General features: G+C 37.4%; 2 protein-coding genes across 2 annotated transcripts; one reads left to right on the top strand and one right to left on the bottom strand.

The window, feature by feature from the left end:
* Window positions 1-813: 813 nt before the first annotated feature.
* eif1 (eukaryotic translation initiation factor 1) lies at window positions 814-2,944 on the bottom strand. Its single transcript, XM_079484244.1, has 4 exons — window positions 2,700-2,944; window positions 1,741-1,904; window positions 1,566-1,667; window positions 814-1,480 (listed from the first exon to the last, which is right to left on the bottom strand). The coding sequence occupies exons 1-4, from the start codon at window positions 2,728-2,730 to the stop codon at window positions 1,436-1,438; spliced, it is 342 nt and encodes a 113-aa protein (XP_079340370.1). The 5' UTR covers window positions 2,731-2,944; the 3' UTR covers window positions 814-1,435.
* A 13,030-nt stretch (window positions 2,945-15,974) lies between these two features.
* Window positions 15,975-18,305, top strand: krt91 (keratin 91). Its single transcript, XM_079484616.1, has 7 exons — window positions 15,975-16,676; window positions 16,901-16,983; window positions 17,055-17,211; window positions 17,292-17,453; window positions 17,540-17,665; window positions 17,745-17,965; window positions 18,052-18,305. The coding sequence occupies exons 1-7, from the start codon at window positions 16,188-16,190 to the stop codon at window positions 18,221-18,223; spliced, it is 1,410 nt and encodes a 469-aa protein (XP_079340742.1). The 5' UTR covers window positions 15,975-16,187; the 3' UTR covers window positions 18,224-18,305.
* The last annotated feature ends 4,082 nt before the right edge of the window (window positions 18,306-22,387 follow it).

Here is a 22,387-nt window from a genome sequence, read left to right as displayed (position 1 = left end):
GAACATGCAGTTCGCTCTTAGACATAAATCTAGGTACTCCAATTAATCTCCCAAGAAAAGACACAGTGCATTTAAAAGCCCCTGTTCAGATAACATGTCCTTTAGAAAGGGTTCATGAGTCATTTATTTGCAATCCTCTTTGCTGTTCATTGTGGGTGAATATTCTTCTGCATTGCAAATACACGAACAAAATCACATGTATTAGACTTTATGTTTGGGAACTGTGGGGATTTATCCTTGTAATGCAATATAAGGCACAGACGTGCATTTAAAATAAATGTCATTATTTTATGTAGGAATTATATACTTCCGTGGCGCCCTCTACTGTAGAGAACAGCTACAAGGTTGAGCAGTTTTCTTTCCAGTGAACGATAGCAGTCCTTCTCTTTCTTAAACAACTATTAAGAAGCTGTTTAACCTAGTTTTTGGTAAGGAACATGGTGTACTGCTAGCTTAATCTAGCAAAGCACAACCAATTCCCACACGTTATCACATTAAATAGAAAAATCCAGCAGTTAAATGAATCTTTCATTTAAGCAAAAGTATAGAAATTAATTTAACATATTTGACTCACCTACCCTTAGAATACAATTCAGAGCCACATTTACTTACTTTCTTCCACAAAACAAGAGTAGCCGTACCATCCAAAAACGTTTAATACTCGCTGTAAAATGAATGCTTTGAACACATTGAACAACCTGACCTGGATGGCTTCTTACAACAGCTGCAGCTGTTGACTAATTGACATTTTCTGCAGTTACATGTAGCCGAAGAGGACACATTGACAAACCTTCAAGTGCATTTTCACAACAGTGACAGTATGGGATATTGTTTATTCCAGACCAAAAACAAAATATGGTATTACAAGTTTAGAAAAATTGAAATTAAGCATAATGTGAACAAAAAGGTAAAAAAAGGCAGTTAGAGATGCATATTAGAGAAAACCTGTGGCTGCCACGCTTTGTGCACAAATCGCACGTCAATGTTATCCTGAAGCAGGCTGGCCCACATCATAACTAAAATGCAGATTCTTCAGGATGTAATTTAAGCATGATAAAAGAATTTCTCTAAACTGCCCATAAAACTTAAAAATGTGCAAAACATGGCATTTGAAGATTCGGCTGAAACATCTTCTACAAAACAAAGAGAAAGTTACATGGAATTGCACCCTCAGCACAAGATAAAACTAAAAAAAAGCACTAAAGAGGGGACAAAGAAAAAACATTTATCCTGCATAATTTTCCTCGCTGTCTGTCCGTGCTTGAACAAGACCGGTCAATTGGATAAGGTTGCCATACTAAAAGTCTCAAATCAGAGGTAATCATTTTTAGCTTTTTTTAATCCCCTGAAGGGGAGATGGGGCTGGTGGGGGGTAACCGGCAGCGTAAAAAGGTAGGTTGAGATAAATGTTAGGCGGAGGGGGTCAGTTCAGCTTCTAGAACCCGTGGACTTTGAGCTGCTCCTCCTTGGCCAGTTCAATCTGTAAGAGGTGATGGAACAACAGCGTAAATCCCCTGTTATCGAAATATCAAAAGATATCAAAATCCACCGCAGCTCATACTTACATCAGTGAGAAACTGGCAAATGTTCTTGCGCTGATCACCTTGCAGTTGAATCACTTCACCATACTCGGGGTGCTCAATCACAGTCCCATTGCAGGCAAATTTCTGAAAGCGTGCAACAAAATGTGAAATGCATCCGAGCCATACAGCAAAGAATCGCACGTAGAATATCACTGACCTTCTTGAAGGCCTTGACTAGCTTCTTTTTATCATAGCCATCGGCTATGCCCTGAACCGTGGTCAGAGTCTTCCGCCCGTTCCGCTGTTGAATTCTTATGTGGATGTAGTCCTCAGTCCCACCTGGGAGCCGATCATCACCCTTAGTTGCATCAGCAAAGGGGTCTTTGAGAACAAAGTAAACAGTCAAGCAAAGCATGAAAAAGTGCATATTTATATGTAGGTAGGCTTTATTTTACTATAGAAAGCCAAGTAAACTTGTGGTTATTGCAACGATATCGTTATACATTTGTGGTTATTATGGTCATAATGCAAACCGTTAATTACGTAAAGGAATACGCATGTTTTGACAAAGCCAAGAGTCTATTTTAACACCAGGGTGGAGTTAATGTCCGAGTCAGCTGTTCGTGATCCGTTCGTTTACCGGAACCAGAGGTTAAAGAACGTTCATCTAACGGCGATGATTTCGTCATCGCGCAATTTCGGCGTCGTTCTTCTCGCGCCGTCAACAGACGCATAATATTCGAGAGGCTTCTCGCGGAGGCTATAAATAAACCACCATCGGCTTCCATTTTGTTTCAAGTCCAAAAAACAAGCTCGGTGATCAAAATGGATATGTTTACCGTCGACAACGTTTTGATCACGACGAACACACAATAAACGTACAAACAAAACACGTTAAAATGATTTATCGTTATTCGAACGAATCTTCAATATTTCAGCGAGCCGAACAATAAAGACGAAGGCCCGATTGCGAGTTTCGACGGTCACTTTTGTTACGACGACACGACGCTAACTTGCGTTTAAAACAGCGTGCAATCCATCTATGCGAATACACATTGCTTTCATTTCATATAGGAATGGTATTTTATTTCCAACATCGCTAATCGGAACCCGTATTTTTTCCTTCGCCCTTCCCCCCCTCACACACAGATATTTGATGGAGACGTCAAATCGTACCAAAAGTTTGGAGGTTCTGGATAGCGGACATACGATAAGATTCCCTTTCCTTTCGGACGACAACTGGTGGTCTTGCGATCGCGTTTCTTGTGAATCTGGCCTTTACTGAGGAGATATCTTCTCGACCGGTGGTCCTAGGCTTTTGCCGAGCTTAGAAAATGGCGACAGTCCGCTTTTACGGGCTTGAAAACAGCTCTTTAAAGCCCCGCCCCCTCTCTGCGAGTATGACATCACCTCGACGTCGCGTCTTACGTAACTGTTTTGGGGTATTTTTATTTACACCAAATGGGTATTTAATGTCATTAAACGTCCACACGTATATCAAGTGAATGTATTTGTTTATATGGCTAGCTATATTAGATTAACTATATTTATCCAAAGCGACTTACGTTGTATTATCCTATATGTTTATAAATAGGCATCTGCAATCCCCTGGGATCGAACTCACAGCGTTGTTATAATATAATAATGAAGAGAAAATGCAGAATATTGAATTAGATTCATATTATATATCAAAGATTTCACACTTTAGTCAAAACGTTAAAAACTGTTATCATTTACGTGATCACGTGTCCTTTTTTAGCACGTATCACTTTGTTTTGCTAAACGCAGCAAGTAAATTAGAAGCGGTTCTAAATCACTGCCGTGAGTAAAAATAATGACACACCGATAGAGTAAAACATCTGCTTATCTACACCGTTTGAGTGTGGTCACGTGTAAAACCAATGGCCATTTTTGTAGTCCGACGAATATTGTTTTCAATTTTTTAAAGGGATTCAAGATGCATGTGATGGCAGCAAAACAGGACGCGATGTGAAAACAGACCAGCAGGGGGCGCAACTATACCTTAAATTGGACTCGAGCAAACGTGTCCCAACTTCAAGTCATCATCCAAAGTTTAGGAGGGTGTCAAGTGGTTCAGAAAACAGTTAGCAGTTTATTGAGAATTGCTTTGAACCAAACATACAACACAGTCGCCATTATTGTGCACTTAAAAAGCAGCAATGTTCATCTATAATTTTTGCAACAATTGTTCTGCATGCAGCAATGTTGACAAGGTATGATACCCTTTTTACAATTATTACAAATGTAATTGTACGGTAGTAATGTTTACAACAACCTTAATTTACACTAAATACATATAAGATACATTAAAGTGCAGTGAAACCTAAAACTTTAAATATCAATATCAAATTTGTTGGTACCTCCACACAAAACAAAGAATGCACAATTTCCCTCTGAAATAACTTGAAACGGACAAAATTGTCATCCATCATTGTTTATTCCATATTAAATAGAAATCAGACTTTGCTTTTGATTTTTTATTCAACATCATATTGTAAACAATAAAACAAATGAAAATGTCATGGGCAAAATGATGGGACCCCAACCTAATAGGCCTATTTTGTTGCACAACCTTTAGAGGCGATCGCTGCAAGCAAACGTTTTCTGTAGCTCTCAATGAGACTTCTGCACCTGTTAACAGGTAGTATGGTCCACGCTTCCTGAGCAAACTGCTCCAGCTGTCTCAGGTTTGATGGGTGCCTTCTCCAGACCGCAAGTTTCAGCTCTTTCCATAGATGTTCGATAGGATTCATATCAGGACTCATAGAAGGCCACTTTAGAATAGTCCAATGTTTTGTTCTTGTCCATCCTTGGGTGATTTTAGCTGTGTGTTCTGGGTCATTATCCTGTTGGAGGACCCATTGCCTGCGACTGAGCGTTCTGACACTGGGCAGTCCGTTTCGCTCCAGAATGCCTCGAAAGTCTTGAGGTTTCATTGCGCCCTGCACAGATTCAAGGCACCCTGTGCCAGATGCAGCAAAGCAGCCCCAAAACATAACCAAACGTCCTCCATGTTTCACTGTAGGTGTGGTGTTCATTTCTTTAAAAGCCTATTTTTTCTCGTCGGAGAACATAGAGCTAACTTGCCAAAATGCTCCAGTTTTGACATTTTCCCAGAAGGATTGTCAATATGACAATGGATTTTCCTCTTGCGGCCACGCTCATGGAGGTTGGCTACAATTCCATGACCCTAAACTTCTTAACAATATTTGCAACTGTCATGGGAACATCAAGCTGCTTGGTGATGGTCTTGTAGCCTTAACCATGCTTATCAATAATTTTCTCAGACAACTCTATTCTTAGGTTTCTCTGGTCCATGTTCAGTGTGGGGCACACAATGATACCAAACAGCACAGAGACTGTTCTCTGTATAAACAGACTGAATGACTTATTCCAAGATTGGACACATGTGTGATACAAATTATAGAAACAAATCAGTTTGAAATATCACTTTAATCCAATGATGTATTCTTTTTTTCGAAGGGGAACCAACAAACGTGTCCAGGCCATTTAAGAATATCTTTGTAGAATAAGCAATAATTCATCTCTTCATCCACAGCTTCTTTGCTTTATTTATACATGATACAATAGCTTTTTATTGCATCACTCTTCAGGAGGAATGAAGCATCATTTCAATGAGCTGTAAGGGTTACAACAAATTTGAGCACGTCTGTATTTATTATACCTCCTGGAAAGTAATACAAGACATACAACTGAATGAATTCATTTTGAACAGTAGATGGCGGCGTGCAATTGTTCGTATAGAATTATTTTCATTTGCTTTCAAATGTACTTGTTGGTCTTCTATTTTAAGCCACAGATTAAATTGTTTATGTTCATATGTATTCATAAGGAGTAATTGTTGTATGTAAAAAGACAATGCGTTATTTCAACTCACCCCCATAAGACCTCAAAATACATTCAACATTTGTAGTTTCCTTCTGTTTTGTCCTTTATGCTTTTCTATGTCGAATCGACTGTTAATACCCAACAAATACTTTCTAATTTTATTGAAATGTCTTTCCTCAGTAGGCTTTGTCATGTACAGTATATATTAACTGTTTTTAACAATAACTTGTTTTTTTAGTTTATATGCTGACAAATAATTGTAGGATTTGTATGTGAATTTACCTAATGTAGCATGTGTTCATGGAAACTAAATGCATAAAATAGAACATAAGGGACATTTCACCATTCATCGGTTTAGATGAGTGTTTCTCAATCCTTTTATCACTTCACACCCATTTCGGGTCATGAAGAGTCTTATGACATTAGTCAGGTGTTAGATAAGAGAGACATCACAAAGGATTGAGAAACGCTGGTTGATAGCAGCACCCACTGGCACAATTATTAGAAAGCAGAAGCATTATCAGATCACTCGGTCACTCCCTTCAAAGTCTTTTTTCTCTCAAACCTTTTGTGCAAAGAAGGACATTTGAGTGGAACCAGCTGGAGCACGATCCTTTGAAAAACACATATTATCGGACAAAGGTTTATTATATATTTTATTATATATACAAGAAAAAATATTGCAATCCGAAAATCTGGTTTCATTTTGGGTCGGATGGGAACAAGATACAAGCTTCAGGTTAACTTTGCATTGCATTGGCAGTAAAAAGCCTGCTTATACAGTACAAAAATCATAAAACTACAAAACCACACAACTTGCATCTGGACAAGATGTTTGAATATAATGGCTCATTTGTATCAGTGCTGTGACAGTTATTTGGGGTATTTGCTTTAGGCAGTGCACGAGGGGATCTGACCTTATGAAAGCACATCACATGGGTTTATGGTGGCCTGTTGACATCAGAATGTTTTTGTTTTTCTCCTTGATATATAATGATCAGGGGGTATTCCTGAAAGCTGGTTATGTGACATACCCTGATACATTTAAGGGTAGATTCGCTGATAACCTCGACTTTCGGTTCCAAAAACGGAGGTAACTTTCGGGGTATGTAAGTAACCATAGCATCTCACTCTCTGAAGGTATCCTCCGGAGCAGGTTATGTTCAAGCGTCAGTTCATTATAAGAAAACGTTAGCAAGATACAGAGGTTGTCTGCGCATGTGTGCGCTTTTGATGAGCGTCAGGTGGGCGTGGAAGCACAGATTATGTATAATATATTATCACATTACAGTATTACAAGGATAACATTTCCAGTCACACCCGTTGCGATTGAGCATTCACAACTGGTCTTTTGCTAATTTTAGGATTTTTAATCATTTAAAATAAAATAATATGAGCTGTTCTTAATCAATTTAAGGCTTTATGTGTTTACATTGAATACTGTACTTTTAATTATGTTTATTATTTGATCTCCAAATATAATGTGATGCATAAATAGTATGCACACCTTACAATTCTTGTAACTTCAGAACAATTAATTAAGCATTTGGATCTCATTACTCCCACTAACTAGGTAATATTTGATGCATCTTAGGGCAGTTGTGGTGTAATGGTTAGAGAGATCTATAGCCCATAGGTTGCACGTTATCACCTATGGCATAGTGTATAGCAAAGTCTTTACAGATGTAATGTCCCGTTTTCACTTCAATTCAGACATTATTACATTATTAAACAAGTGTTTTCATACTATCTGAATTGCATAATAATGTTTTTTTCTGATTCTCAGCCCCCTCAACGATATTGAAAGACCTTTCTTCAAATCACAATTTGCTGTTGGTCTTTCAAGATAGGCCTATTACAACTGATTTAACATTTGGAAAGCCATGGACTTTTTAGCAAACAAAGTCAAAAGAAACGAACAAAAAAAGAAAAAGCATGAGTGCATTTGAAAGCATGTGTGCTTCATACAAAGTCATATTTCTCCTCTTCCTCCTGTTGGGGCCAGCCTTTGGGTCCTGTTGTAAAAATATATTTTACAGTCAAACTTAAATCTGTGTTAATATTCTATAATTGCAATACAAAATAAATTCCTGTAATGTTTTCATTTACTGTGAGGATGTAACTCTCACCTGTTTGTATGATGGAAAAATCGCATTACAGATGCCACTGTGGATCTTGGCATCCTCTCTCAATGAGAGACCATGGTTCACGACAGGGTCTATAAGTGTAGCCCTTATTTCATCTGAAATAACAGCTCTGTGTCTTCTGTGTCTTCCTCCACGCATCCGCCCTCTCCCTGCCACCCTTCTCCTTCCACGAACCCGTCTACCTTGTAGTCTTTCTGAGCTCTACCTATATATATATATGTGTGTGTGTGTGTGTGTGTGTTCACTAACAAGTCTAAAACAAGACACCTGCTTAGCCTTTCAGCTGAAATTGCAATTTTTGACAGCAGTGTGTTAGCATTTGAACAAAGTGTTGTAAATCCACAGTGTTGTGCAGGTTGTGGTTTAAGTAATGGGATAAGTGTGTAGAGTTTTGAAAACTGTGTTCAAGCAATGAAAACCGAACTAGAGTTTGGTCCACATGAAGTGCTGCTGTGCAGACTGTAGTTAGAGTTTTGCACATGTGACTCTAGTTGTGCCCACTGTCGTTTAGCAATCGAAAAAAACTGTAATACTGCCTACAAAATTAGCAATGTGATCAAATACAAATACAGTTCACAACACAGTTCTGAGCGAAACGTGTGCCTCGCTCTCAAGCGTTTATTGCCGTCATGTTGCTTTTTTTTACGCGGTTGCCACTGTGAATCGGAATATCGGAGCACCATTGATCATAGTTTCGCATCTCGGTCTTAATCAACTCGGAGTTCACATTTTAACTCCGTGTTGGTTGAACCTCCTTATTGAAAAGGCCCCAGGTGGCATCCTTGTTTATTTTTAATGTTCGGTGTGTTAAAAATACAAAGTAGTCACTTAAGACTCTGACAGGGAAATGGAAACAAGGAGCAAAGCATCTAAAATAAAGAGCAGGTTACGGGTAGAACTGGTCCGAGCAGATTTAAGTTTGTTTGCTTGTGAGTTTCAGCGAGAGTGACACGGTTTACACTGCAAGTCAACATCTCCAATAGTTTCTGCTTGTAAATCAGAATTGAATTTAATTGAAGCCCTTGTGTTGACATCTGTTCTTTTAATTGGTCTGAAGAATGCACTTTTAGCATGAAGAATAAACATCGCAACAAGATTTCATCACTTGTTCTGATTATATTTTGAAATCTGCTTTTCAAGTTGGGAATCTGAAATGACATCTGTGATCATTCTGATCGATGATTGTGTACAGAAAATGTTGTGCATCATTTGATCTTTACTCAATCAACAGTTAGATAACACAATTACACACAATGATGAACACAATACTGCTCTTTTATAGAAACATACATTTTAGTGTTTAAAGGAGAAGTTCACCCAAAACTAAACATCCAATCATTATCATACATTCTCACGTATTTTGTAAAACGTCTAGGTGATTTTGTCTCCATAAAATGAATGTTTGGTTACCAACATTCTTGAAAATCTTGTTGTGTTCTGCAGAAGAAAGAAAATGGGCAGAATAACTTAATTCAGGAGATATAATCAAAATGAAAATCTATGCTTTGATAGTGTTTGTCCACAATACTGTCTTGGAGTCATTGTAAGAGATGGCAATTGAGACTTTTGCAGATGTGTCTCAAATTTCCCCGGCATTAAGACTTTAAAGGTCCACTAAGAAGTCTGCAATCAAAAGACAGAGATTCCACTGAAAACAAACTCAAATCTACATTTCTATCAAATTCTGGGAAATGTGATTTGAAACTAAGAGCTCTGTCTCAGTGTGACCTCTGAGCAATAAAATGTACATCTGGGTCTCCTACATGAAGTCAGTCTTAGGTTTGTTGTTGCTAAAACCCATCTGGGTGGGTTAGATAGCCAGTGGCCATATTCTAAACAAACATTTGTTTTATAATGACATGACTGTTGTTTGGAGGATTACATGAAACACGACATCAGCGGTTTGTTCAGCTTCTCGTGCTTTCAAATTTGTCGGCTCTAGTTCTCAAGTTTAGTTCTCAAGTTTAATACCACTGTAAGCGACAGGCGCGATGCACCACATCCGGGATGGACAAAATGTAAATAATAATGGGTTCAAATGGGTTTCTAATGTCTTATGTCATGTCGCATTTCGTCCGGTGCAGACACGGTGCACAGCTTTGTATGCACATTCTGCATGACACGCTGGAATTCAAAACATTGTTTTGCGATTACTTTTAACCAGCTTTTATTCGTATTCTTTGCATGAAATTTTAAGGTGTCATTTTTAGTGAGTCATTTCTTAAATTCCTAGGAAAACATGTTGACAACATTCCCACAGTACAAAGAGAAACGCACAACCGTTGAAACCGCAACTTTTCCTCCGAGCAACAACAGTTATTCAGTACAAGGCATTAAAACAACAATATTTAATTAGATGGCTCATGCATAAACAATGATATTGCGCAAGTACTTCACTCAATATAACAAGATGCACCTTAAAAGGACATCTAACCTACAACGGTGTGCAGAGCTTACAAATGCCAGGCATGTAAAAACACGCCCTAGTTAAAGAAATGCGTGTGCACTAGTTTTGGTCGTTTTCCAATCATTTCAGACTGAGGTGAGTGTTTCAATAATATATAATACTTTTATTGTAATACAGTATGAATTTACTATTTATCCCTGTATTGTACAATGCTGTGTCCGGAATAAAAAGTGCACCACCTTTTTGTTTATAAATCTTTTATATTTGTATAGAGATTTGGGGTGGGTGTGTGTTATAGTGATGTCACCTCTAAATATGAATGATTAAATTGACAAGACACCCTATTTAAAACCCCTCAGTTTCAGAAGTAGAAACAATTCACAAAACCTCTCTCATATACAGTAGTATTAATGTGCATTTATTTATTTGAGGCACAAACGCTACAGAAATAGAAAAACCTACTTTTAAAGAACATTGAAGTGTAACAGGCCTTGAATTGAATTCAGCCTTTGGCTTCACACCTGGAACGCAGAGCTGCCTATGTGCACCATATCTGATAAACCACATGATCCATAAATGTTTTTCGCAAGCTTTAATTAAACCACAAGATGATAAAACGTTTCGCAAGAGCATTTTCAGAGAGTGTGTGAATGTACGGGCAGATTGATTGATGGTTGGGCGTAAAGGGCCAAATTCACACTTTTTTTCTGTCATACTTGTGTTCACTTGCCAAACCCTGAGGGACAAAGAGTACATACCCTCGGTAGTCTCTGCGTGTTACCTTCCCTGTTCTTTGAATATATCAGACACACCCTCTGTCCTCAAATTCATACCTTCTGTGAATTCATAAAGGGCTACATTCAGAGCAAAAACAAGCAGAACAATGCCATTTTCCTTTTATTCAAACAAATAAAACACAATAATAATGCATGTGTGTGCATTATTGAAATTATCGTTGAATACAAAAATAATAAGGCTTAGATTCACAAGTAAACTCTTGTACAAACAGACATTTGTTTCAAATTAAATGCCTTTCAGTTGAGAAATGCTTCAGTTATTATGACTCACTGTTTGTTAAAGCTCTCTGCAGAATAAAAGCATCCACTCGTGAATGAATCCCATGAATGAACAGGTCTTTACAAAGTGTTATTTTTTCATAAACGCCGCTAAGAGATAAGCTTTGTTTCCGTGTTAAACAGAAGTAGCTCTCAATCATTCTAATGTCTTAATCGCAGTTATACTTGAATGCGTCATATCATCAGTAAAACTGCATTAACTACATCCGAAGCTCTCGGCCTGTTAAACAATATTTGTTTTGATATCCAAGGGCCGTTTTCAAGACTAATCATTAATAGAAGAATTGAAACGACTCCAAAAACAAGAAGAATAACAGATGAGATCTGAGTTCTTTCCCCAAGACATCATAAGAGAGGAGCGTCATTAAATGGAGAGCAAACTGAAACTTTTTCATAAGTCGCGAAACTCGCGCATGTCAGATGAATCTCACGAATGTCTCTGTCATAAGAGTTTCAGAAGAGATCTCAACGATGGCTCAAACTGAGCTCAGATTTGTCAAGTCTGCAATCAAAAGTCAATATCTCAATATGAACTCGACTATTTCTCTTCAGATGTACCCGAATCCAGATTATTTAACCTCTGCAATATACATTTATTTGACACCTCTATACTCATGTTTGTTTGGTGAGCCATCTTAATGCATCATAAAGACTAAATGTGAGCTGTAATTGAAAATGTTGTGTTGCAACGACAAAACACAGAAAGACACAGCAGACAGACACAGTAAGATACAGTATGGTTCTGTATGATTTTCATAAAAGACAAAAAGTCTTAATACACATTCCAATTGGAAAAGATTCAAAGTTTGTTTGCATTAAAGAAGACTATTCACATGCGGTCATCTACATTATCCACTGTGAAACTGCAGGACATTCTTATTTTCTTTCTCAAAAGCATTCAATACCATGTTTAGCTTTCAAATGACACAAATTTAGTAAAAGTCCTTTATATTTGGCCACAATTACATTAGGTTCATACAGTATAGGTGTAATATACAAAACATGGTATCAAGGGCAGGGCGGACAGACGTTTTTGGTGGTCAGGCATATACACTACAAATGGTAAGAAAATGAATAAGAGATCGGTTCAATCACATATTTCACCTTAATGTTTATACATTGCATAGTTTATTGGAAACAAAACATTGCAACAATGGTCAATGAAAACCAAATCATTTTATCTCATAGAGATCATTGTAATTTTTTTTTAAATCAATCACAACAAGAACTTTTTCTCGATGTCTGGTCACGCAGTTTATGTGATCTACATTTTCTTTTATTCTTTTTTTTACATTATGTAAAAACTTTAAACAAAACAGAACTATACATCTGTCTAGTTACTGCTCAACTTTTAGCGGTAGCAAGATTGTGTCATGCACGCAAACCTTGATCATGGTGACCATTTAAAAAAACATTTTCAAACAGCATAAATACCATATGCAAACACTTAAACAGTCATGTTTTCATTGATTAAAACGAATTGAACACGTCGCAATGCACGCTTCGAACTTTCCGTTCGGTCAGATGAAATAGTTTGTTAAGTTGGGCAAACTTTTTGCCAGATTTGTTTGAACTAAATCTTCAATATCTACGCCCAGTAAACAAAATCTAATTTTGTTCAGGATACACAAAATAATAAGTAGGCTCGTTCTGCTAAAAAAATATTTGTTCAAGATACTTCATTGATTTAGTTAAGAGATCATTTTTAAGTATTCCTTTTATAATTAGATTTACCAGTATCCATATTATACATGAAGGCTTCTGTACCATCACAGGGACACATAAACAGGTCACTTGTTGATAGTAACCAGATCTATATCAAATGTAAATACTCTTGAAGGAACAACATGCACAGTGTCAAACTGTGGTTTGCGCTTGCAACGATGCTAGTGAGAATTAAGGTTGTTTAAATAAAAAAACAAATATCTACTTGCAGTGCTTGCAAACGGTATGAGCAGGTTAAGGAATTTCATCGAACAATACAGTGTCATTGTCCCTCCCATGTTTGTTTAGAAAGTTATTTAACATGTCATGGGAAAAGACACGCAACAAAGAAAATACATAAAGTATTCTGTTCTCGAAATCCTTGTTGCCATCTAGCAAAGAATGTGTTTAAGACTATGACCGCAGCACACCCAAAATTCCTCTTGACCATCACGTTACTTTCTTTTCATGATTGATATAAACCTTTGAAAGCCACAGACCTACAGCAAACACAGTCTATGGTCAGATGAGTCAGTTGAACAGGAATGATCTTTACTGGTTGGGGGCAAACAGATAAAGTGGCGAGCCCGTACATGCCTTTGGTAAACAAACATTCGTCTTCGGCACCTCACAGATAAGACACTGACACACAGTTTCATTTAAAGATGTTTTGGGAACTATCGTTCTGATTTATCTGTACGCAAGTTATCATAATAAAAACATGCTATAAACATTTCTTATCGCGTAGAAGTGTTTTGCTATAGCAAATTAAATGACGAAGGTTTAAAGTTAGCTTCGCTGTATGCATCACTGTCAATAAAATCATGCGCATGTTACAAAACACCTGGATGTATTGTGTAATGGTCTGGACTTTTCGGTTCTTTAGTTTTTTTTATTGAAATAATTGAAAGATTAAAGTGTCACAAGATTACTCGCGAATGCAAGAAAAGGTGTGAATAGGGCGATTGACAGATGGGCGGAGTGCATCGCTTTCAGAATTCCCAGAGCTCATACCTGTACATACTTGTCAAACCCGGGGGGAAGAATGAAAGAACGTGTCCCCTCTGTGCTCTCGAGCTGTTACCTAACCCGAGCTGTGCATTCATGTGGCACACCCTCTGTCCTCAAATGCTCACTTGATTTAGTCTTATGAAGCGTCACATTCACAGCAAAGACGAGTGCACTAAAGTAACACAATCCAAACATCAGATCAAACCCAATGATTGAAAATACTTAAAAAAGACTCTAATAATATTAGTTCGATGTCACCGAAGGTTGCACGAAGATCCAAGAGCATTGCAAACATTGGGATTAACAGATTTGTATAATTCACAAAAGCACAAAACACACCCAGAAACAGCAGCTGGAAATAAGCAAAAATGAGAGAGTCACAGGTGTCTCTATTAAATGATCATACTGTACATAGTACGTGTCCATAAATATTTAATTGAATAAAGCAACCACAATGACACAAGTCCTATCTGCCAGCTGCGCATATGCAGTTTTAAATAATTTAGGGAGACATTTACAACGTACTAAATAGTACATTTTCTATTTAAAACGGGTAGTATTCGCCAGACAGTTATGTCACGCTTCTCTATCTGTCAATTATTCCACTTCCGACTGGTCAGCAACTGTGGTTTATTCACGATAAAGCACAGCTATATCCTATTTGTCGTTCTATTATAAATAAGTTGTGCATATGGTCACATGGTGTGGTCCTATTCTTTGCCATCATGCCCTAGAAAAACTAATTTTGGTATAGAACCATTTCTGCGTTACCTTTTTATAGTCTGGAGAATCAATTTTTTTCTACAATAAAATGCTTTTGTGTAACAAAAACGTGAACTCTTTATAAAAAATGAAATAAATAATAATTATAATAATCACAAATAATTAAAATAAACGAATACAATGTGAAGCTTGAATGCACTTCAAGCATTCTTGGATAAAAGCGACTGCTTTTAAATATGTTCATCTAAAAACATACAATTCAAATAATAAGTCGTTTTTCAAACATGAATAAAATAGGTCTTGTCATAAAGAATGATACATTATGGGTGGTAACATAAAGAGACCACCTTTTTGACAGCTAATTTGGTGTTGTCCACATTACACCCCCATCAAGACACAACCTTCAATACTTTGCTTGTTTACGGTAACCAGGTTTGTTATGTAAAATATAAATACTCTTACAGTCAAGCATCAAGTACTAGTTTGTTTCATAGAAGTTGAAGTACTGTAAGCCTGAATGGGTTGAGCAGAATTGTAGAAGCGAGAAACCTCATAGCTAATTCAAAACAGAGAAAAGCAATTTTTTTGAACAACTGTGACAATTACATGAGCTTTTATTATCAACCAAAGAAGCATGCATGCTTCTCACTTATTCTTCTCACTTAAATTCACACGATCGCCATTTTCTGTGCCGTTTCGAATTCAACTTTTATTTCTCCCTTAAAAACACTCTCTGCATACCAGCCTGTTTAATAATTGAAGAGCTTCCTTGTTCTCATATCAGTTACTCAAAGTTTACCAGCGTGATGTTGAGCCATGAAAGGTTTTCCACTTTTGTTCTGGCTCGCTTTTTCTTTGTACTTTGTTCTCGTAGCCATGACAACAACAGTGAGCCTTATCTTAGTCTTTGGGAGGATTTGTCTTTACAGTGCTTGACCCAAATACAAACATTGATGCTTTTAAGAAAAATGTAATCCATAAAACAAAGCAATTGTATCATTAGAGATGAAGAAATAATTCATGATTCATGTTCTAAAATTATTTTATTTTATAAATACAGAAATATAACTTTTGTTAGATTCATGCATGCATGAGAAATACTTCTTTATCTATTAAGTAATGTAATAAAATGCTTTATTTCCACATTTGATCATATTTGTTCGTGCGTGTACGCATCTTTGCTGTAGCTTCTACTTTGGGTGTGACTCACTATTATGTCCCTGGAGGCGAAGACTCTCACTTTCCTGGTTTGAATTTATGTGGCGTTGTTTCTCCCTCAGGTACAAATGAAAAGTTATTGTGCAACACCTGTGTACTGTTAGTCAAAAAGTTTGCATTAATAAAAACATCTGATTTTATATGCATAGTAGTCCAAATGGATTTAACAGTCCATACTTGCATGTAAATTGCATTGCTCTTTTACTGCCTTCCCCACATAAAAAGCACACAAGCATGCAAAGGGTTAGGGCACCTACAGTCCTATAAACTACAGATCTACCGCCCATAAACCTTTCACAATAAACTGTACTGCAGCCTAAGTGTATGTGATCCAATGCTTGCCGGAGGCGCGGCTGTGGTTTCTCCCTCACCCTTTTTGGATTATCCAAAACGCCCAGCCTGATTGTTCCCTCCCCGTTTATCCAAATAAAAGGATCATGGATCGCCTTTATTTCACTCTCACACATTCTATCCGTCAGAGTATAGAAAACATCAAACCTCCAAAACGATGTCCTTTAGCCGCACTTCTATGTCCGGTATGTCCAGCGGGGGTGGTGGCCATATGGGAAGTATGCGTTCCGGCAGCGTGTACGGTGGTGCTGGAGGGTCCGGCACCCGGATTTCCAGCAGCTCTGCTTCTAGGTCCTTCTCTTCCGGTGGAGGATACGGAGGGGGTGGCGGATACGGAGGAGGTGGCGGTGGCGGATACGGTGGAGGTGGCGGATACGGAGGAGGTGGCGGTGGCGGATACGGAGGAGGTGGCGGATACGGAGGTGGCTCTGGTGGTGGTGATAGCATGGATGTGACCAAAAGCGAAAAAGCCACCATGCAAAATCTCAATGACCGTTTGGCCACCTACCTGGAGAAGGTGCGAACCCTTGAGAAGGCCAACGCTGAACTTGAGCTGAAGATCCGCGAGTTCTTGGAGCGCAAAACTTCCCCATCTGCTCGTGACTACAGCGCATTTTATGCCACTATTCTTGACCTGCAAAACAAAGTAGGTGTTATTGTGAGGAGCAGAAATGGTAATAGTATTAAGATGCATAAAACATATTGATAATTTATTCTTAAATATTCTTAAATGACCTTTGTACTAATTTAGTGCGTAAAATAAGCAGCAGAATTCATGCATTTTTTTTCATTTGTCCATTATACGTTTGCATGTTCTAAATAGAAGATGAACGTAAAATTTATATAAAATGTTTGTTTCTTGTCATGAAGATCCTGGAAGCAACTTGTGTGAATGGAGGAATCTATCTCAGCATTGACAACGCCAAGCTGGCTGCTGATGACTTTAGAGTCAAGTAAGTACAGAACCAACAACATAAACGATCTCTAATGGGCTGGAAATTGAAACCGTTGCATTTCTTTGCAGATATGAGAACGAGCTGGGCATGAGACAGTCAGTGGAGGCAGACATTGCTGGCTTGAGAAGAGCGCTGGATGAGCTGACAATGGAAAGATCTAATCTGGAGATGCAGATCGAGGGACTTAAAGAAGAGCTGATCTTCCTCAAGAAGAACCACGAGGAGGTTAGTCAGGTTCAATACGCAAACAATTGAAAAGTCACTTTTGAAATTTGGGGCTCACCGGTTTGTTTTTGCATTCTTAGGAACTTTTGGCATCCCGTACCCAGATGAGCGGACAGGTTAACGTAGAGGTTGATGCAGCACCACAGGAAGACCTCACGAAGGTCATGGCAGAAATCCGTGAACATTACGAAGCCGTCGCAGCCAAGAACCGCAGAGATCTGGAAGCCTGGTTCCAAGCCAAGGTAAAATCTAGTCTGTGCACGTTTGTCAGATGTGTTGTAATGAGCACCAAAACAAACGTCTGATTTGCTTTGCTTTGTACTGACAGACGGAAAATATTGCCAAAGAAGTCACGCAAAGCACGGAAGTCATCCAAACATCCAAATCAGAACTCACAGAGCTTAAACGCACACTTCAAGGTCTGGAAATCGAACTTCAGTCACAACTCAGTATGGTGAGTCTATGATCAGACTTAGATTAATACTGTTTCGATAAGTCACACAGTGTATTGAATAATCATCTCCATCGCACAGAAATCGTCTTTGGAAAGCACTTTGGCAGAAACAAAGAATCGCTACTCCGCCAAGTTGTCCGGCTTCCAGAATCAGGTGACCGCCACGGAACAGCAGCTGACGCAGCTTCGTTCAGATCTGGAGCGTCAAAGTGATGAGTACCAGATGCTTCTGGACATCAAGACCAGACTGGAGATGGAGATCGCAGAATACCGAAGACTCCTGGATGGAGAAGCTGTTGGGTGAGCATTCAGAATACACATTCATGTCAGTAAAAGTTAAAAAGCTGAAGGGAAATTAGATTCTAAGCTTTGTTTTTCTGATGCAGAAGTGGCCAGTCCTCCAGCATGTCCTCCAGCATGTCCTCCAGCCAGTCCTCCAGCCAGTCCTCCGGCGCGAAGACTACATCAAAAACAACACGCAAAGTGATCACCGTTGTGGAGGAGGTGCAGGACGGAAAGGTCATCAGCTCGTCCACCCAGGCCGTGACACAAGCGTGAGATCTGTGACCAGAAGCAAAAGCACAAGATCTCTAGAGAAAACGATCAAACTCAGAGTGACCAATAAACTGCTCGAAATGTGCATTTGTGTGTTTGTTTCTTCTCATTTAAATCTCCAGTTTTTTAAGTAAAGCACTCAAGAGAATCAGCTTCATTTTTTTCAAGGTAGTAGTAAAATATTTGCATGATTATCATCAGTAAGTAAAATACAAAAACTATATGAATAAGTTGTGCTGAAATCAAAAGTAATAATTCATGTAGTATACAGTTAAAAGTGCTGTGTTCAACTGTATTTTATTGGAGAATCTACTGACAGAAATGCACTCCATTGTCTTCAGGGGTTTATAAAGACTTTACATAATGAAGCGCTATGTTTTTAACAGAATGAGCTATTTCTATCTACATACACCGCGGGTCCCCTTGCATGGAATTCGCCATGTTGTTTCTACAGTAGCCCTAAATGGACAAACTGCTCTACAGAGCGTGTTGTAAATACGTTATCTCCTTCTGCATAGAAGCGAAAACGTGACGACATCTTAGACATGTGCAGCCACCATAGTGCTTCTTAAGGGAGGGGTGGAGTGAGCCGTTGCAATTCGCAATCTGGACCTTTAATCTAATTATAATTATGTATAAAAATGAATCATTAAAATCTAAATAAAGGAAAATGTATAAATAAGAAAATGTAAAACAAATTAGGCCTAAATTAAAAACAAATCTTGTGCAAGTAAACCCTGGGTTTGTGGAAACACAAAGTTGTAGTCTTTTATTATTTTTGTCTATGGTAACATTGCAAATGAAGTAACAGAATGAACCAATTTAGTGAAAACTGACCTCCAATCTCAAACTTTACTGGTAACTTGCTCCGAATTCTAATGAAAATGCCTTGAAGACACTTTCAATTTGTTCCCGGGATATATATCAATTCTGTCAATAAAAGCAAGATATGTTTACAAACTCTTGTTTTTAGGTTAACTCAGTAATTTAACAAAAGAAAATTGGCACACAATAAAATGAGCGGACTGAACAAAAACCATTATCAAAATGTCTATTGTTGGTGTGGATTATGATTTGTGTCTAAAAATATCTCACGTATGGCCAAATCAGAAACTGAGGAACAAGGTTCTTTTTCACTTAAAGTTAGCATTAACTTTTGAACGCATAGGTTTGCTAGCTAACTAAACATAAAGGGAACTGTTTGTCATTTATTTTTCTTTAGTTGTCTCAAGTGCATTAGTATAAAAGGAGAGGGAACAGTGAGAAGGCTCGTGTTATGTGTCCGGTTGCAAGTAAATGCATTTGCTAACATTTGCCATTGTTAGTACACGCAGGCCAGGTCACTTGCGTTAAAGTTAACTTTTTCAAAAGCAATCGCCTAGACAGTGACCTTACATGTTAAAAAAAATTAATAGTCAAAAAGCAAGCTAACAAAACGTGCTACCTGGCATTAGTAATGCGGTCAGGGGGATATTTTCGCCCACAAAATGATGCCACAATGTTTACTAACAGTAAAGGGGTCTATAATAGTCTCATTTACTGTTGGGGGATCCGGATCTATCGCAAAGTCAATCCAATGGTCATATCTTCTATTTCAGTGGTTTTTAAACTTTTTGTTGTAAGGCCCCCTTTGTGTAGATACATCACTTTGCGGACCCCAAATAATTACTTATAGTCTTAAACTCAGAATATTAATTGAACCAAAAACGCATTCAGTTGTACAATGCTGGAGCATCAATTCATTTGGTTGGTGGTCTTATTTTTCTGATGTTTGAATGCATCAAATCTTTGGTAAATGATATGTCATAAAAAACCACAAAATCTGTGGCCCCCCTGGATTCATCTCGGGGCTCCCAGTTTGAGAACCACTGGCCTATTTGTTCCAGTTAGGCCACTTAATGACTAATCCATGTTAAACTGATCAGAGATCATGCAAAGGCATACAAGAGGTACGTGAAATGTACAAATTACCTTAACAGTTAACACTGCTGGTAGATAATGGAATTACATCGTAAAAAAGGATTTGTCCATGAACATCCATTATAAAGTAATATCTCATAATGTTTTTCACTTATCTGTTGTTGCCTCTACTTTCATAAAAAGCAGATTTTGACCTTCTCAAAATATTGGACAAACGTCTCACAAAAATATGCTAATGAGGCATCAGCATATTCATCAACCAATCATGCAAATATAAATGACACTCATGAGGTTCATTTTGATCAATGGTTTTAATAATGGATGACATCTGTCGGCAAAACTTTGATATAGCAAGCAATGTAACGTTAGGTTCAATAAAACCATCACGCAAACATGTATCTGCATGTTAAAAGGTCCTTAAGAAAATTAGCCACGGTGGAATAACTAATAAATCGACTTTTCATTCAATCATAGCCAAAAAGGGAAGAAACTACATTAGTTTGATAATCTTCACTGACAATTGTCGCTTGACTGATACTCTACATGATTCATTGATTGTGTCATTTATGGCGTTTCTCGCATTGACTCGAGTAAACTTTCCGCAGAAGTGAAATATCTGAAATGAAAACGCCAGCATTATTTTCACTGTACACATCTTTAATGGAAAAAAACATATTAAATGAATAAGTGTTCAAATCTCTTCATGATATGTGAGGGTGAAAAACTGAGATAGAATAATGTTTTTAAAATTCTTTTAGGGAATACTGAATTTATAATAAATTAAATATCTTAAGAAGGCCACACCCTATATGTTTAAGGATAAGGATTTCTCTCAATTATTTTCTATTGACTCTTCATTTGCGTGTAAGTGCTTGCAAAATGCTTTGGAGAAAAGCCCTTGCAAAATAACTAAGTGTAATGAATTCTAGTTTCAGTGCAAATTATGTTTAGTCGTTTTAAAATTATCTTTCAGGTAGAATTGTGCTTCAAAAGCTTTAAAGTTGATCTTACATTGAGACTAGAATATTGTTAAGGAGTCGTTCAGTTGAAATCGGTTGGATTTACATTTAAATCTGTGGTTTCACACTAAACAAGAAGTAGACTGAAGAAACCGGTTTTGGATGCTGTGATAAGGATCAGATAGGATTCATTTCATGTAGCATATAAGGAATGCTCAGAGGACTTCTGTGCATTTGTGCAAATGTTTGATCTGTACTTACTAAAACAAACTTTAAATAAATATTTTGACAGCATCTTGTTTCTATTTCAAGCATTACGAACTAACATAAAATGACATTGAATGAACGAAACATTTTTAGATAAACCATTTATTTTTTTGCAGAATTGACTCCTGAATTATGTTTAGGCTTTTCTTTAAAATTCTAAGCTTATCATTTAAATGTATACAGGGCTTGAGACAAGGTGTTCTTCCTTAATGTACTTAAAGCACTCTATTTTCACACAGTACTTTTGTATTCAATATATTACAAATTTATCTTTAGTACTTAAGATAATCTTTAGTCTATATAAATGTACTCAACTGTGCTATTTGAGACACCATGAATATGAACTTAAATATGCTTTTATATCTCTGTATTTAGTTACCACTTGAAGTAGGCCTACACTCCATTGAAACGATTGAATTTGATAGATTCCAATTCCGATTCGGCTTATCGTTTCTGATTCTGATAGGATTGGGAATCGAAAATCAATTCCAATTTGGAATGTCTCATCAATTCCTATGTGCATTTGTCTGAAAAGTACACGTTTTGTGTGATGTGCTGTAAGCCCTTAGGAAAAGTAACAATATGTTTACTATAGTAAGCATAGTTTAAATATAACATTTGCATTAAAAAGCACAGGAACCATAAATTAACCATAGTTTCATTATAGTTACAATATTTTAACCATGATGTAGTTTTACTACGCAATACAAATCGTAATAATCAGAAAAAAACATGCTTATGTAAACAAAACGGTGCTCATAAATATATAATTTTTTGCAAAAAGGTCAATAACCCGGATAAATGACCATACATGTTGATATCTAAAGGTTTCACATCAACTTTGGAATCGAAGCTGGTAACCGATAAGAATCAGAATCGATAAGCCGAATCAGAATTGGAATCTATTAAATTAAATCATTTCAATCGAGTGTAGGCCTACTTCAAGTGGTAACTCAATAAAAACATTTAATACAGCATATTAAAGTTCATATTCATGGTGTCTCAAAATAGCACAGTTGAG

Source organism: Barbatula barbatula (genome assembly GCF_947034865.1).
Source record: "Barbatula barbatula genome assembly, chromosome: 21".
Lineage (NCBI taxonomy): Eukaryota > Metazoa > Chordata > Actinopteri > Cypriniformes > Nemacheilidae > Barbatula > Barbatula barbatula.
The sequence above is the reverse complement of the archived record's forward strand: the minus strand, read 5'-3'. Positions and strand labels throughout refer to the sequence as shown.